Consider the following 18,061-nt stretch of genomic DNA (forward strand, 5'->3'; position numbering starts at 1 on the left):
TACATTTAAGGATGTTTTAACATATCCCTTTATGAAATTTGGTCTACTACCCTGCCCCCTTTATTGCAGAGGAGTTCCCATGTAGTCGCTACCCCAATGTCATTAGGGGAGTTTTCAGATGGCTGTGTTATGCCTGTACTGGGGCCATAAAGTTTTTTATTTTTCCATTAATATAGCCATATGAAAGTAAATTCTTTTGCGGGACAAGTTGCAATTTCTAATTCCACCATTAAATATTGCATATGATGTAGTGGTGAGCTGGAAAAAAAATTCAAAATGGTGTGAAATTGGAAAAAAATACGCAAGTTTTATAGGTTTCGTTTTTATGGCTTCCCTATATTGTAAATCAGATCTGTTACTTTAATTCTCCAGGTCAGTACTATTACAGCAATACCACGTATGTATATTTTGGGAGGTTTAATACTGAAAAAAAAACAACAAAAAAAACAAACCATGAAAACTATTTCTTTTCTTTTAGTTACCATATTCTGGAACCCCTATAACTTTTTTGTAGTTATGTGTGAGGGCTAATTTTTTGTGGGGTGATCTGTACTTTTCATTGATACCACTTTGGGGTGTGTATGACTTTTTGATCACTTTTAAATATATTTTTTTTTTTTGTGGGAGCTGAAGCTACAAAAAAAAGTTGAATCAGCCATTTTGACTTTTTGTTTCGCGGTATGGGAAAAATATTTTTATATTTAATAGTTTGGGCGTTTTTGCATGCAGAAATGCCCATATTGTGTATTTTTTTATTGTTTACATATTTTGTATTTCAATTTTGGGGAAGGGGGGGTGATTAGAATTTTTATATTTTTATAAATTTTCTTATTTTTAAAAACATTTTATTTTTATTTTTTTTACACTCTTCTATAGTTCCTATAGGGAACTATAAGAAGCAATCAAATTGCTTCCAACAGGCAGGGGCTACATAGGAACTAATGTGCGGAAGCTTCTGTTCATTCAGGAGGACAGAAGTGGCCGCACACTGCATTGTCTCCCCCGATCCTCGCCGGGGGAGCCAGAGAACACACAGAAGCGCCCGCTTCCGGGTTTTTGCTTGTTCGGATACTGTGGTGACACTTGACCATGGCATCTGAAGGGTTGAAAGTCCCCGATCAGAGTTACCACTGTTCCATTAGTTAAAAACAGCAGGCACCCAGTGTCTATGGTGTTCTTTCTGCTTGCGAGCAGGTGCCATCTTTACATGTACGGTGCTGGTCGGGTTAAACAAAAACTATATAATCCAGCAGTTTTCACACTGGACACTAAGCCTAATAATAAGCACCACTTTTTGGTCTACACAGATCACTTTACTGATGTTATCTGCTTAGCTGTCATTCTAATGCTACCTGTAATGATATCACCAATGATCTCTGCACAGGTCACATAACATACCTAGAAAACTCCCACAGAAGTCAGTGAGGTCCCCTCCTGACCATTGTGTCTATGGCCCATGGGGCTGTCGTAAAGCAATTTTTTTTATACTTCTAAATGTTGTTAAGAACAGATTAGGCAAGACAGCCGCCCCCATAATGTTCAGTAAATTGAATAAAAATAAAATAAAAATCAGTAGTCAGAAAATAAAAACATTACAAAAAAAGGATACAGTATGTGTTACTATCTTATTTCAACTGACAGAAACTTTTTCATGACACATTTCCTTTAAAAGGGGGGCTGAAAGCACTGTAGGCTAAGCAACCACGAGACGCTTGAAGACTCTTTTGCAAAGCCCCAGAACAGAATAAAACTTACAGGAGCACCTGCTCTTCTGGCTGCACTTTTATATTTACGACAGGAGCGCAGCCCAACACATAACTCAAGCCTTTTTCTGATGTTTCCACTTCACAAATGCACCCCCCCCCCCTCTTATTCTCACTTTTGTCATATCAAACTTCTTCCTGTTACTAAAAACTAGATATGCATCTCAGACAAGTGTGTATGTTTCCTGTCATCCAGTCGCAGCTTTATTACGTCTGCCATGCACAACAGCAACAAGTTTAGGACTAGGGCATCGGAAGCCTCCACCTAGCAGCGTAACATATCACAGGGCCTGTCTGGAGGCAAATGTGGGTATGCACGGGTTTAGCTCTGAACCCTGACAACCCCTTTAACTTTTGCTGTATAAAAGGCAACTGATCTGTTGAACTGATGTTTCACTTTGAATTGACAGCATATTGAGAGGGTTTAAATAAACGATTAAAGACCAAAATTTGTATAATTGTGATTTTACTGTCATTTTCATGTAGAAAAGAAAAAAAAATACTCATGAAGACAAGGCATTGTTGGAAACATTTATTAAAAGAATGATTTTCTTTTTACAGCAAACAACCCTACTTTAAAATATCCATTAAAAAAATTAACAAAATGAAATATTCTTAAACCTATCGACTGGTAGATTAACGTTAATGGCATTGGCTAGTATTGAGAAGCAAACTATAGTGAGAATATGCATACACACTAAACACATCAATCAAGTGTCAGTCCTTCTCATTCTATTTGAGCAGCAGGTGCATCTCTATCTTGCGTCTTACAGTGAAGCTGCACATTGGAGGCACTGTAAAGAATACTTTGTAAGGTCTTAATAGAAGAATCATGGTAGGATGTCCGCTTTCAGTATTGGACTATAGTTCTACAGTATATTATCTTCATCATGATTGTAAAAGCTCTGCGCAATAGGTTGCCATTATGTCAATAAAGTTTTTGGGGGGAATATATCAAAGACCGGCGTTTCGTGCCAGATTTTGATATCCCCTGCGCAGCAGGAGGATGCTCCTAATTTATGATGAAGTGCAGGCCTCTTCATAAATTAGGCGCATCCTCTGGCAGTCCGTGCACCTAAACTGAAATCTACGCCAGTTCATAGCTGGTGTAGATTTCAGTCCTCACAAGCGTCAAAACTGACGTAAATGATAAATGTGCTGGGGTCTACGGTTGCCCTCTGATCCATTACCATACTACAGCCACAGCTAACAAATTATTTCAATAATTACATAACACAAGCAATCATTTTAAGAGATCTTGAAATCACATCCAAAGTGGAGCTTCACTTTAAGCATTGTTATTTACACAAATAACGGGCGTCAAGAACCTCACACTTATGTATCAAGGTCGCTAATCCTTAGTCTTCTTTTGTCAGAAGTTTCTTGGCTGCTTCTATGATGTCAGACCTATGTATAGTGAGTTGCTCAGATGTTCACAGCAAGGTCACAGTGTAATTCCTATTATTTACCATGAATTACATTTTATTGCAAAAGGCAATAATGTTCAGGGTATTAAAAGTGAGGTTCATCCTGTCATTTTGACAACTAGATGCTATCTTGAGCTTATGTGCTCTGAATTAGAGTATAATACTTGGTCGTTATGTTCCATATTCCAAAGAATTTACAACTCCAGTATGAATGTTTCCTACATACATATATGTATATATTTATAACTATATACAAAAAAACATGTCAATAATGTATTTTTGCACTTTCATTGAAAGTTTAAAACAAGATAAGAGTAGGCTGGCAGGATTACACCTGTTCGGGTGCATAGTTTTTTTTCTAACTAATAAAACCCTTTTTAAAAATAGCAATGATGACTTTGCCAAACTAAACAAACAAAAAACAAAACAAAAAAAAAACTCTTTTACTTGAAATCCACCTTGTAAAGCTTGATACTTTTCTTGAAAAAAGAAAAAGAAAAGAAGAATGGTATACAAAAGAATTATTTCTGTTACATTTGACGTATGACTCAAGCTTAAAGAGCGCTTCTATTCTGTCCTAGCCAACTTAAAACATATTATACCAACATGTTTTCAATACTGCTTAGCTGCCCTATAAAATGCAGTGATAACACTGATGTTAAAAGTACTTCTAAAAACAACAGTCCTTTATGCTTCCTTGTCTTGCTTTCACAGCACAATACTGCTTTGTGGCAGTCACCTGGAAAATAGCCCATTCATCTACGACCGGACTTAGTAAGCTAGTGCTTCTATAGGAATGTCTCCAACTCTTCTTGCAATTTAAAAACCTGCTTCACGTTATTCTTTCCTTGTCACCACTGCAGAAATACTTGCGCTACCGTCTTAGGTTTCTTCAGCTTGTTCTTCTTTTCGACCTTTCTGCGATGCAACAATAGCCCCTTTCTGTAGGATTTCTGTAGCTTCGTGCTCTAACACCTCTGAAGGAGTTAATGGATCCAGATGAATGCTGCTTGGTTCGCTGATGTCAGAACTCACAGAATCTGGGGCTTGTTTCCATAAATACTGCTCAAACCCAACATTGTCACTAGCAAGATCTGAATCTGGATGATCTTCATTCAGCTCTGGACACAGTTCAGCTTTCTCTGTTGTCATTGTTTTGCTATCTGCATGTCTGCTTGGTTCTGTACTAGTCATTTCTAAGGACGCCTTCTCTTGTACAATATCACAGTCATCTTTATTATACGAGTCTATCAGTTCAGCGCCTTCTTCTGATTTTGGAGAGCAGCTGCCTGGCGTTTCTATGGCTGCATTTACCTGCTTCACAGATGCAATGTGTGTGTTACTTGTATGGCCTGGAGAGGTCATATTGCTTCCACGTGAATTGTCTTCATTCTTTGTAGCCTCTGGTGTGCACTCATCTTCCTTGCTAAAATAGTAAAAAAAACAAGCATGAATAAAAAAAGAGAAAACTCTAAACCATCACCTGTTATAAAAGAAAAATACTCCTGTACTTTTTTCCTGAAGCATGTTGGATTATGTCAAAGCTACTTTTGAGCAAAGCTTCCTTTCAATACAATTCAGTTCTTCCTTTCACTTCTAGTGCTACTTTTCAGTACTGCCTGCTGACAATATTTCCATAGATTGCAATAAAATATCTAAACACAAAATGCCACACATTCTTTGGACTAAGGCTACTTTCACACTAGCGTTCATAGGTCCGTTCGTGAGCTCCGTTTGAAGGAGCTCACGAGTGGACCCGAACGCCTCCGTCCAGCCCTGATGCAGTCTGAATGGAGCGGATCCGCTCAGACTGCATCAGTCTGGCGGCGTTCAGCCTCCGCTCCGCTCGCCTCCGCACGGACAGGCGGACAGCTGAACGCTGCTTGCAGCGTTCAGCTGTCCGCCTGGCCGTGCGGAGGCGAGCGGATCCGTTCCGACTTACAATGTAAGTCAATGGGAACGGATCCGCTTGAAGATGTCACCATATGGCTCAATCTTCAAGCTGATCCGTCCCCCATTGACTTTACATTGAAAGTCTGAACGGATCCGCTCAGGCTACTTTCACACTTAGAATTTTTTCTAAGTTATTAATGCAGACGGATCCGTACTGAACGGAGCCTCCGTCTGCATTAATATGATAGGATCCGTTCAGAACGGATCCGATCGAACGCTAGTGTGAAAGTAGCCTAAATCAGTTGAAAAAAATTAAACAGAAGTGTAAAGCTACACTATGGATTTTCAGAGAGATTTAAATTTTTTGCAAAAATTTCATACCCTAAAGAAGACTGTAAACTTACAGAACGGTGTGTAATGTTAAAAAAAACAAAAACATTTTCTTTACACTTGTGTATCTTTTAAGGTGCCCTTCAAATGTTCCTCTTAGATCATTCCATGGTAGAGGATGTAATTAGGTTATATGCTGTACAGAGTGCGGTTTAGTTGGTTTACCATCTTATCGTCTAGATATTAACATTTATAAAAGGTAAATGTGCCCCACACACATAGCCCTGGAGACTCTTGTGATGAAATACATTTGCCGGTGTTGAGCTAAATGCGATTTGGAGGAGATTAGTCAGTCTGTTCATTTCCATAGGCTGATTAAGAGGCTTGGCCTATGTTTAGAATCTCACTGGATGCACGGATTACAGGAGAATCTCCCGGTCGCCGGCCTCATCCTAAAAGCATGATAATAAACTACATATAAGTATTTATACTGTAATTAAATAATTTGGCCGTAACTACTGGATATGTGACAACATATTCCTACAAGAAGTTAATACACCACTTGCCTCATTCAAGGTTTACACATTTGCGAATAAGTATGCAGTTTGTCTGCCATTAGGATTTATTTGCCAAATCAGGCAGACAGATTTGAGGCTTTGCTTTTGGTAAATGTATGAGAATTATAGGCAAAATCATTCACCCAGTGTATTCTATGGGCTGCACTTTGAGGCCTTCGTGGAAAGCACATTACAAATGGTTGCTGTTGACTGGCAATTCTACAATCTGGTGGATTGTTTTGCTGATTTCTACCCCCAACTATGACATAAAGTTCCTAGTGAATAAAAAAAAAAATACATAAGCATTGTTGAAATGAATGTAATTTTCTGCACAAAATAATTTTTTTCTTCAAAAAATCTAAATTTTGTTATTCAGTGTTGCCTGTCACATGTCATATCATAAGATTAAATGTGGGTTGGAAGGATAATATCCACCACCAAGAGCCTGTTACATTGAAGGTGCAGTGTAATCTGCAAGCAGCATGTTGACTAGTTGTGTTGTGACTTGCATTTTGTTCATTTAAAATCCTACCCCATTCTGGACTTTACCAGTCAAGGAGATGGTCCTGTCACAAAACTATATACCAATCTGCTCAGCTCCTCCTTCTTTATAACATGCTGCTGGTAGATTAAACTGCACTTTTCATGAGAATAATTCTCTTTATGGAATTACGACCTGTGTTTCTGCAGGAACGGTAAGAGTTGTGTAAGGCTCCTGCAACATAGTAAAAAGTAGTAGGGCTGCCAGCAGAAAGATGGTAGGATGGTTCCGGGGGGGGTGAGGGCGTGACTGTGCTGTAAGGAGGGGTCGAGTGGGGAGCGGTGCTGTAAGGTGGAGGGAGGGGAGGGAGTAATAAAGTAGCGCAGTAGGGAATAGAGGGATGATACTGTGAGGAGGGTGAGCGGTGCTGCAAGGGGAGAGGTGAGATGGTGTACTGAGGGAGCACTGGTACTGAAATTAGATAAAGCTATGGAGTAGGAAGAGTCATGCTGCAGGATAAGATATTGCTGAGAGATGAGTGGTGATGACAAGAGAAGATTATATGAGAACGTGCTGTTTGAAGCAGGGAATAATATGTGTTATCCGCATCCATATGTTCGTTCCGCGGCCCCGCAAAAAAACAGAACATGTCCTATTCTTGTCTGTTTTACAGACAAGGACAGGACAGCTCTATACAGGGCAGCACATTCCATAAAATGCAGAACACACATGGCCTGTATCCGTGTTTTGCGGATCCGCAATATACTGATTGTAAAAACGGCAACTGCTGTGTGCATGAGCACTTGGGGCTCATTCACGCTGCCTTATGCATTTTTGCAGACCGCAAATTGCAGATCCGCAAAACACGTATACAAGCCGCGTGCCTTCCGCATTTTGTGGAGCGGAACATTCGTCTCCATGATAGAAATGCCTGTATTTGCAGACAAGAATAGGACATGTTCTAACTTTATGTGGAGCCACGGAACAGACATACACACCGTGCTGTCCGCATCTTTTACGGTCCAATTGAAATAAACAAGTCTGCATCCGATCCACTAAATTGCATAACGGTTATGGCCCGAAATAAACGGTTGTGTGAATGGACACTAAGTCTGCAAGGGTCTGGACAAATGAACAAGTGTATGCCTGACCTTTTTTGTCTCCGTAAGCGAATATATAACCGGTCCTTAGTGTTTAATTTAGGAGTTAGGGTCTTGATCCTGGCGTAATAGTTTGCCAAAACTTGGCATGTGGCAATTTTATGAAACCGATATATGCACACCATTATTTGTGCCTAATATGACCAATTCATTTGATTTTTAATAATTAATGAACTGTATGGCTGTGTTATTCAAAGTTTGATATACTCTTATTTAGGGTGTACATAGCCCTACATGGTGCAGATAACTTTACAGTACTCTATGGCTCTGTTGTATTTTCATTTCCCCCTGCTGAGGCTCTGTTATTTGGACTCTGTATGCCATTTCATTTTCACCCTGTGTGGTTGTGCTGCACAGTATGGCCTACTGATTACATGTTGTATGCTGCTACATTCATGTATATTTGTGGCAATGTAAATAGATGATGTGCTTTGATTTGTCTGATAAACATTTGCTCTGAATATTTGTTTGTGTGCGCAAGACAAATGAAATTGGGGATGCATGATCTGATTAGTTCTACAAGCTCTTCGTTCTATAGATCAGAGGGTGTGTGTATGTGAACCCATCTTTTAAAATGTCCACAAAATGTAACTATTTTGTTGTGTATATATAAAATATATAATCTCTGCAGTAAAAACAATTTAGAAGATGCACTTTAAAATATACAAAAAGTGCTTTCTGTGTGTAAATCACACTGAACAATTAGGTAATTCTGCTTTTTACTGTCATTAAATTTAGAGTATTATGGATGTTGAACACATCTAATCCTTGAGCAATAGGGAAATCCTAAATCCTTCTAATAACTAGTTAAAACTGCATAACACTACAAGACACTACAGCTGCAATACCACATTAAAAGTTCAATAACAAGAACATAATCAGAAGTACCTTTCATCTGCTGCAGCATCAACATGTGAGCCAGGTTTTTTCTCCTGCAGACATTAAGATCATAATCAGAAAATATTATATTCATATAAAACAGCTCAACGAATGTATAAGGTGCAAACTGTTTACTACATAGCTTATGAAACAAACAGCAATCATAGTAATTTACCCTGCTTTGTTGCCCTGCTTAACCCCTTATGGACCGGGCTCTCTACTCTGCTTTTTACTTTAAGGACCAGCCCATTTTTTTACAAATCTGACCAGTGTCACTTTATGTGTGAATAACTTTAAAACGCTTTTACTTATCCAGGCCATTCCGAGATAGTTTTTTCGTCACATATTGTACTTCATGACACTGGTAAACTGGAGTAAAAAAAATAAATAAAAAATTTATTAAAAAAATACCAAATTGATCAAAAATTTTGAAAAATTTGCTAATTTCCAAATTTCTATTTCTTTTTTAATAGATAGTAATACCTCCAATAATAGTTATTACTTTACATTCCCCATATGTCTACTTCATGTTTGGATCATTTTGGGAATTACATTTTATTTTTGGGGACGTTACAAGGCTTAGAAGTTTAGAAGCAAATCTTAAAATTTTTCATACATTTTCAAAAACCCATTTTTAAGGACCAGTTCAGGTCTGAAGTCACCTTGTGAGGCTCACATAATAGAAACCACCCATAAATGACCCAATTCTAGAAACTACACCCCTTAAGGTATTCAAAACTGATTTTACAAACGTTGTTAACCCTTTAGGTGTTCCACAGGAGTTAATGGCAAATAGCGATACAATTTCAGAATTTAAATTTTTTGGCAAATTTTCCATTTTAATCCATTTTGTCCAGTAACAAAGAAGGGTTAAAAGCCAAGAAAAACTCAATATTTATTGCCCCAGTTTGCAGAAACACCCCATATGTGGTCATTAACTGCTGTATGATCAAATGGCAGGGCGCAGAAGGAAAGGAACGCAAGGAATGTAAACTGCAGAAACAGGGTAATAAATATAAAGTTTTGTTTGGCTGTTAACCCTTGCTTTGTTACTGGAAAAAACGGTTTCAAATGGAAAATTTGCCAAAAAAATTGCTGTATTGGCACAGTATTTATCTTTTTTTTTTTTTTTTTTACAGTGTTCATCTGAGGGGTTAGGTCATGGGGTATTTCAACTCCTCCTATATACCGATTGTAGTCGACGATACCGCGGTAATGGTTCTCAAGCCCGATTGTATCTCGCACAGGGACAGGGGTGATGCCATTACCATGAATTGTGGACAGTACAAGGACATCCCTCTTGTCCTTATATCTGACCAGCAACATGTTTCCACTGGTAAGGGCACAGGTCTCACCCCTGGGGATAGGTACCTGGAGGGGGTGGATAGGGAGGCCGCGCAGATTTTTCCGCACGGTCCCACAAGCGGACGTGGATCTGGCGGCGAGGGACTGGAACAAGGGGATACTAGTACAAAAGTTATCCACGTAAAGGTGGTAACCTTTATCTAGCAGTGGGTGCATAAGGTCCCACACAAGTTTCCAGCTAAAACCCAGAGTGCGGGGACATTCTGGGGTTTTAATACGGGAATCTCGCCCCTAGTACATACGAAACTTGTAAGTGTACCCTGAGGTACTCTCACAAAGTTTGTACAGCTTTACGACATACCTCGCCCGCTTAGAGGCAACATACTAGTGGAAAATGAGTCTCCCCTTGAAAGCAATGAGAGAGACTCATCAACAGCGACCTCACTTCCAGGTACATAGGCCTACAAAAATTTGACCCCAAAGTGATTGATGACCGGCCTGATTTTGTAAAGGCGGTCATAGGCATTATCTGCATAATGCAGGCATTTCTGGATGGCCTCAAACCAGGAGCGTGTCATGGCTGTACTGTAAAGTGGGGTCTGGTAGAGGACATCCCCACTCCAGTAATGCCTGACACTGTTTTTTGACTAGGCCCATGTGCAGCACGAGGCCCCAAAACGCCCTCACCTCGGCTGCACTGACCGGAGTCAAGCCACCGGCCCTAGCCAAAAAGGAGCCCGGGTGTTGAGCAATGAACTGTTGGGCGTAAAAACTCTTTCCCACTAACTTTCCCTGAATATCCCTGCCTAACTTAACCTGTCCTTAACCTTTCCCTAAATACCTTTTGGCACCGTGGAGGATCAGAAGGGGGGTGCTAAGCAGATATGGGGGGGGGGGGGGGGGGCTGGCTCTAGAGATCGATGCAGCGCAATAATTTAAACCGCCTGCCCGCCGCTGCAGCCAATCAGAAGCGATCCTGAGAGGTGATGTCCACCACCGATCACCATCCTTAATGATTTGAGCAGGCACCCAGTTCCGATCACCGCCCACCGGTGATCGGAACTACACATGACGTACCGGTACGTCATGTGTCCTTAAGTACCAGGACATCATGACGTACCGGTACGTCATGTGTCCCCAAGAGGTTAAAAGGGTTTTCCAGGCTCCAGATATTCATGATCGATCCTCATCAATATCTGATTGTTGGGGGCCTGGCACTCCCATGATCAGTTGTTACCTACAGCTGCCGAAACCACCACTTTGAACTGACCCACAAGCACAGCTCAAGTCAAAGTGTATTGGCTGTGCCAGGTCACTGTAGCCCAGCTCCAATTCACGGGAATGGAGCCATCTGCTTCCAACTCTCTCACTGTGTTCAGCAGGGGGTGCAGGATGCCGGACTCCCACCAATTAGACATTGATGACCTAACTACAGAAAGGTCACCAACATCAGGAGTCTGGAAAACCCCTTCAATAAAAATGTTTAGATTAGAAAGTGGATAGAGATTAATCGGGAAGGGGAATTTTTTTATTTGTATACCTATATGATGTATATATAAAAAATAAAAATAAATCTTTATTGAAACGACAACTTGTAAAAAAAAAAAAAAACAACTCATGTAATCAAAGGGCATCATCCACAAGGTGAGTGCCTAAAAGGGTCAGAATGTCAAATTGTAAGGAATGCAAAATAAAAATAGTACAAGGTCAGTACATACATAAAAAAAAAATTAAGAATACAAGAAAGCAACGTGAAACACGTGTTGGGGTATCCATGTGTGTCAGATTTGGGTCTGTATTATGTCTATTTATTGGTTGGAACTGGTTATTTTTTATGTATGTAACGTGTACTATTAGTATTTTGTAAGATGGCATTTTCAAGATGGTGTTTATTTTTTAAACATCATTGCAGTGTGCCACTTTGATCAGTATTGCTAGTTGCATATTGGCACATGCACTTTACCCTTTGTATACCTATATGTCAAATTGCAGGATTTACAAACTTTCAGCTGACAGACTACTTGAATTTTCGGACCTTTGTGTTAAAATTAGGTTAGCAAAACAGTGCGAGCAGTTGTATTTACATTATTAATGCTTTTTACTGGAATGTCTTTAGAGAAGAATACTTCCATCATTTCTTTTCTGTCCGATTTGTATAGAATGCGACTGAAAAATGTTCAGGATACTAATAGTGCAATTTATTGTTACTGAATATATGCATAGCTTTTCTTATTAGTTGTCACTGTTATATACTTAATTGAACATATGTGACACATTGTACTATATACTGGAGTATGTCTCCATTTATTTATATTAGGTGTACCTGTTAGGCGATATCTAATTACTTGATATTCTACTATAAACCATACTTATACAGCCTGGACTCCCCTTTGACACTTGTTTTTAATGTTTTATTAGATTTTTGTGTATTGATGAAATAAAATATTATATTTAATATTAAAGTGGCGATCTGACCGCTAAAATGCCCCACATATACCAGGGCCCCTCACACACAATGTACTTACCTCGCTCCCCAGCACCCGCGTTGCACCCTCGCTCCCCAGCACCGGCATTGGGGAAGGGGGGGGGCTGCCAATAGTCACAGGCAGTGACGGGGACGAGCCTCCCTAGCGTCACCTGCGAGTCAGGATATCAGACTGTACAAGTGCCATCCACCAACAAGCCCAGTACTGGTCACTAATATGTTACTATATTGCATTGTCCTCTCTCCCTGTTATTGCATTATTTGTTACGTATACACAGAATTTGTATATTACATCTGGGTTCGGATATGGTTTGAGGGATTGTTAATTTGGTTCCAGGAAATATATAGATTTTGTGATGGCCAGTTGCATGGAAGACATCAACTGCCCAAAAATATTAACTAAATTCTCTAGTCATGAAAAACCAAACATCTCTATGTACTGTCTGGACAACACACCTTACTAGTTGACATCTGGTTCCACCACTTTGCCATTCCTATGTAATTGTCCACTAAGCTTTGCAAATGTATTGAAACTGGAGAAATTAGCAAAATTAGCAATATTTAGTAATAAAAACTGTTGTTGTATCTGCACAGAGGAAGCACTTTAGACTCGTATTCCTGCATTATGGGCATTCAAAAAGATAAGCTCCTTAAAGGATAACGGTCATATTTTTTTATTTGCTAGTTTATTAGAGCTAGGCATGTATACCTGAGTTAGTCTGTCAATGATTGTCAAAAGATCTGTAATTACCTTATAATAACGGTTTTCATTAATGTCTCCTGTCCCTTTCCACTGCTCCCTTAAAAGACCGTTGCTATGGCTCATCTGTCTCCGGCTAGGAGGACAGAGGGGCAGTCCTCCAAACTGCATGCCTGCATTAGACTTCAGAGTGAGGAGGCGTGTCTCTCAGTAATCCAATCCGATTGGCTGGCAAGAAGCTGCTGGCTACAGTAAGTTTATATGTGACCTGAGGGAATGCAGTTTTGGCCTCAGAGAACTGGCAGAGGAGCAATCTTGAGAAGATCCTCATAATGTAGGATTTAAACAGCCATAACTAAGGGGAAAACTCAAGGAAAACAGTGGTAAGCGAAGAAACTAAAGATTGCTTTATGCATAATGCTGGTGCAGCAGTAACATGTGCTAAAATAGATTTTTTTGATGAAAATATGACAGTTATCCTTTAAAAAAAGAAAAGTTATCAAATCATACTCCTGAAATAAAACATGTACTAGTTGGGGTCAAAGTAACCAAGTCAATAGTTTTGCAGAAATATATAAAAAAATTAAAAAACTTGTAAGACAGAAAGGTATGATGAATTAATTTGCTGTGCTGGTACTTATTTATCTAAATCAATTAAATAATTTCACAGGACAGTCTTCAGTTCCATTGAGTCATTCTTAAAGGGAATGAGTCATAAGAAAATGACCTATTGTTTAAATCAAGTTTTTATGTTAACCCCTTAAGTACTGATTTCCATTTTTGTTTTTTACGCCCTGCCTTCCTGGAATCATAACTTTTTTTTTTGCAGGACTTCTATTGCATAAGATGTAGTGGGAAGCTGGCAAGAAAAAAAACAATTCTGTCATAGTTTTATGGGTTTCGTTTTTACAGCCTTCAATATGCGGTATAAATGTCCGTTCCCTTCATTCAAATGACAGCGATACCACATTTATGTAGCTTTTCTTGCATTTTAATACTTACAAAAATAACAACTTTGAAAAAAAAGTAACTGATTTTCTTCTATGCCTCTCCATATTGTAATCCCCATGGCTTTTTTATATTTCCATCAAAGGAGCTGTGTGATGGCTCATTTTTTGAGAGTCAATCTTTAGTTTATTGAAATCATTCTGGAATTAAAATAACTTTATACAAAAAAAATAAAAATTGGGAGGTGAAGAGACACACGGCGCATGTCATTAAGGGATTAAACATATTTAGAATACATTTTTGGTGAAGGGATTTTTAATTTTCCATGTCCCAAATTAGTTGTTTTTTTAATCCTAAAATCTTGCAGTTTTCACCAAGACTAATAATAAGTGGCACTACTTGGTCTGTACACATCAGTTTTCAGTAGCCTCTTCAATACAATTAGAAAAAAAAATGAAGAAAAAAAAGGATATGTACGGCGCTCGAGCGATGGGCAAAAAAGGTGCCTGCTCCCACGTGCAGCGAGCATCATTGCCGGTAGGTCTCCACTGTTTCAAACAGCAGGGACCCGTGGCTAATGACCATGAACGGCAATAATGCCAATCACTGTCATTAAAGTGAGAGCACGGCATCTAAAGGGTGAAAAACCCGAAAGCTCACGCTTCCGGGCTTCTTACTGTTGTCCTCTGCGGCCAATGGGGAAGCCGTTAATTGATTTCAATGAGCTGGGTCTCGCTGAAGAGACTCAGGGTATTAAAGCTGCAATTCTTATGTTGGCCAGCAGGCCAACATAAGAAATGAGAAATTCCGGACAATTAATGGATCAAAAAAATCCATGATTGTTCAGAATAAAAAAAACTATTAAAAAAATGGATTTTGTAGGCTGAAATACGACCTTGAAAATCGTAAAAAAGTAAAATACTAAAATCACCCCCCTTTCCTATACATAAATAACAAAAAATATAAACATCATGGGCATTACCATGGCCGAAATGGCGTAACGGAAAAAAGGGTAAAAATTGCCAATTTGCAATTTTTTCATTGCTTTTCTTATGCAAAAAAATAAGATCAAAAAGTCACACACACTCCAAAATTATGAATACAAACTACAGATTTTCCCGCAAAAAAATGAGCCCCCACACAGCTCAGTAGATAAAACTATAAAAAAGTTATGGGGGTCAGAATATGGTGATGTAAAAATAAATTTTTTTCCCCTCAAAGTTTAGACATAAAAACCTATATATATATATATGTAGTATCTTTGTAATTGTACTGACCCAGAGAATGAAGGGCACAGGTCAGTTTTACCACAAATTGAACAAAACCCATATAACGGGTGAGGAATTTTGTTTCTTTCCTATTCAACCCCATTTGGAATTTTTTCCCGCTTCCCACTACATTGTATGCCACATTAAATGGTGGCATTAGAAAATACAATTTATCCCGCAAATTTTTTTTTATAAAAAAGTACTCATACAGCTATGTGAATGGAAAATTTTTTTATAAAAAAGTTATGGCTCAAGGAAGATAGGGAAGAAAAAGGACAACAAAAAACCTCCGTAATCCTAAGGGTTAAAGACCAGGCCTATTATCATTTTTAATTTTTTAATTTTTCCTCCCCACGTTCCAATACCATAACTATTATTTTTCCGTTTACATAGCCATATGAGCTTATTTTTTGCGGGACAAGATGTATTTTTTTTATGCCGCCACTTAATTTAACATATCTTGTATTGGAAAACAGGGAAAAAACAAAAAAATAAAATAAAAATTTTGCCAATGTTTTTTGGGTTTTGACATCACGACGTTCACTGTGATGGGGTTCGGCGGCTATATGACACAGCCGGCACATGGAGCAGGCTCACTGCAGCAGTCTGCTCCATACAAATTGTGGGCGCATAATGTCGTAAAAAACGTAGCCCTTTTGTAAGCATTCTGCTTTTGACATTCATTTACATTTAACTTTATTTTTGAGCATGGTGGCTCAGTAGTTACCACTGGTGCCTTGCAGTGCTGGGGTCCTGGGTCAGAATCCAAGCTAGGACAACATCTGCACAGAATTTGTATGCTTTCCCTGTTTTTGTGGTTATCCTTGTGGTTAATTTGGAGTTCATTGCTCCCTGTCCCCATTAGGGCTCACACGCTGTACAGTGCTGTGGAATATGCTAGTGCTATATAAAATGAGTAAAATAAATAAAATGTGTCATCCATGAAGGAGGACATTTCATGAGAAATGTCCATTAAAATACCAGTATGTACAGTTTACAAAATGCAACATAAATGCATGCTTGGCTATACACTAGAATATAACGATAACAATGAGCAAAATATTTCCATACCTGTCCAAGGATTTTCTTCCGTTCTATTGCAAATTGAAGTCTTGCTCTAGAAAGAAAGATACATCCAACAATACTATTTACATTCAATTTTCAGGTGCAATTACACTTCAATATAAAGTGCATAATAAATAATTGCTAACCATAAAATGTCTTAGTTCATACAGTTGCTTACAATGATAAAGCATACTTAGGAACCAAAATAAAACTGCACAACCAGAAATATGACGCATGCTAACAAGTTATTTGTACATACTTGGTTGCACTGCACTGTACTCCCATACATGTAGCAAAATCAATCAATAAAATATAATTACACAATACATAGGGAAATGTTAGCAGCCATTTTAACTGAAGGCTCAAGTCAAAGCCTTATTATTATAGTGCACAAAATCTCCCATGATGCGCTATACAGAGTGTCAATCTGGAGTATAATTTGTTTCTAAGGGTAGTAGGCAACCAGCAGTACATTAAAATAGCAGCAAGGCAAGAAATATTAAAAGAAAGTGATAGTTTGAAAGGTGCAGATTAAAAGGTTAAACTTTTAAAAAGTAGTTTATGATGCGAGATGCATAAAGCATAATAAAACTGAAAGAAAATACGCATTTAAAAACATAAATGCAAGACCAGTCGGATGGTTGCAGGGTCATGGTTTTGTGGATTAAATGGTTCACTTCACAATCAACATGTAGAGAAGGTACCACTATGATTGCATGACCACATATATAAATGGCTGGCGGATTCTCGGGGGGTAGGGTGTTTGTTTTATCTCTGTATGATGGGATTATTTGTATGTGTATTGTGTAATCTCTGCTAACAATTATAAAAACTTCAATTAAAGAAAAGTTTATATACAGGGTGGTCAATTTATATGGATACACCTTAATAAAATGGGAATGGTTGGTGATATACTAATGTGTCACAAACGGGAAGTTAATATGTGAGGGGGGAAACTTTTCAAGATGGGTGGTGACCATGGCGGCCATTTTGAATCCAACTTTAGTTTTTTCAATAGGAAGAGGGTAATGTGACATCAAACTTATTGGGAGTTTCAGGTGCTGCACAGCATATGCTGTGAAGATACGAGATGTGCAGCACCTGAAACTACGGCTACTGGAAGCCTGTGCTAGCATTTTTCCTGCGGTGTTGCTATCAGTGTGTGAAGAGTGGGAGAAGAGGGTTGCATTGACAATCCAACACAATGGGCAGCACATTGAACACATTTTATAAGTGGTCAGAAACTTGTAAATAACTCATAAAAGAATAAAGTTAAGTTAAAACCAAGCACACCATTGTTTTTTCTTGTGAAATTCCCAATAAGTTGGATGTGTCACGACCCTCTAACTATTGAAAAAAACAAAAGTTGGATTCAAAATGGCCGACTTCAAAATGTCCGCCATGGTCACCACCCATCTTGAAAAGTTTCCCCCCTCACATATACTAATGTGCCACAAACAGGAAGTTAATATCACCAACCATTCCTATTTTATTAAGGTGTAGCCATATAAATGGCCCACCCTGTATATATATATAAAAAGTTAACTATTGGCCGTTTAGATCTTTGTTTTCCATCAAGCTTACACTGCTATAGAAAATCTTTATATACTATACAGTGTGTAAATTATGCATAAACCTCATCAATCTCCAATAATTACTGTACCAAGCCAGCCTTGAAGCACTATGACATATTTATTCATGACACACCGTTAAGGTGATTGTCTGAGATGAGCGTTCAGTAAAGTCATCAGTTCTAGAAGTCAGCTAACCTTTAACAAGGACCTCTTGGTTTTAGATATA

General features: G+C 38.6%; 1 protein-coding gene across 1 annotated transcript in view; it reads right to left on the reverse strand.

Annotated features, from left to right (window-relative positions):
- Window positions 1-2,280: 2,280 nt before the first annotated feature.
- The window catches only part of ZNF280D (zinc finger protein 280D), a 113,549-nt gene continuing 97,768 nt past the window's right edge, over window positions 2,281-18,061 (reverse strand). Inside the window, exons 19-21 of the mRNA XM_044279684.1 lie at window positions 16,268-16,313; window positions 8,500-8,543; window positions 2,281-4,616 (exon numbers count right to left, since the gene is read on the reverse strand). Coding sequence (XP_044135619.1) covers window positions 4,073-4,616; window positions 8,500-8,543; window positions 16,268-16,313 — 634 coding nt within the window. The 3' untranslated portion in view covers window positions 2,281-4,072. The remainder of the gene's footprint in view (window positions 4,617-8,499; window positions 8,544-16,267; window positions 16,314-18,061) is intronic.

The sequence above is a fragment of the Bufo gargarizans genome, chromosome 2 (assembly GCF_014858855.1).
Source record: "Bufo gargarizans isolate SCDJY-AF-19 chromosome 2, ASM1485885v1, whole genome shotgun sequence".
NCBI lineage: Eukaryota > Metazoa > Chordata > Amphibia > Anura > Bufonidae > Bufo > Bufo gargarizans.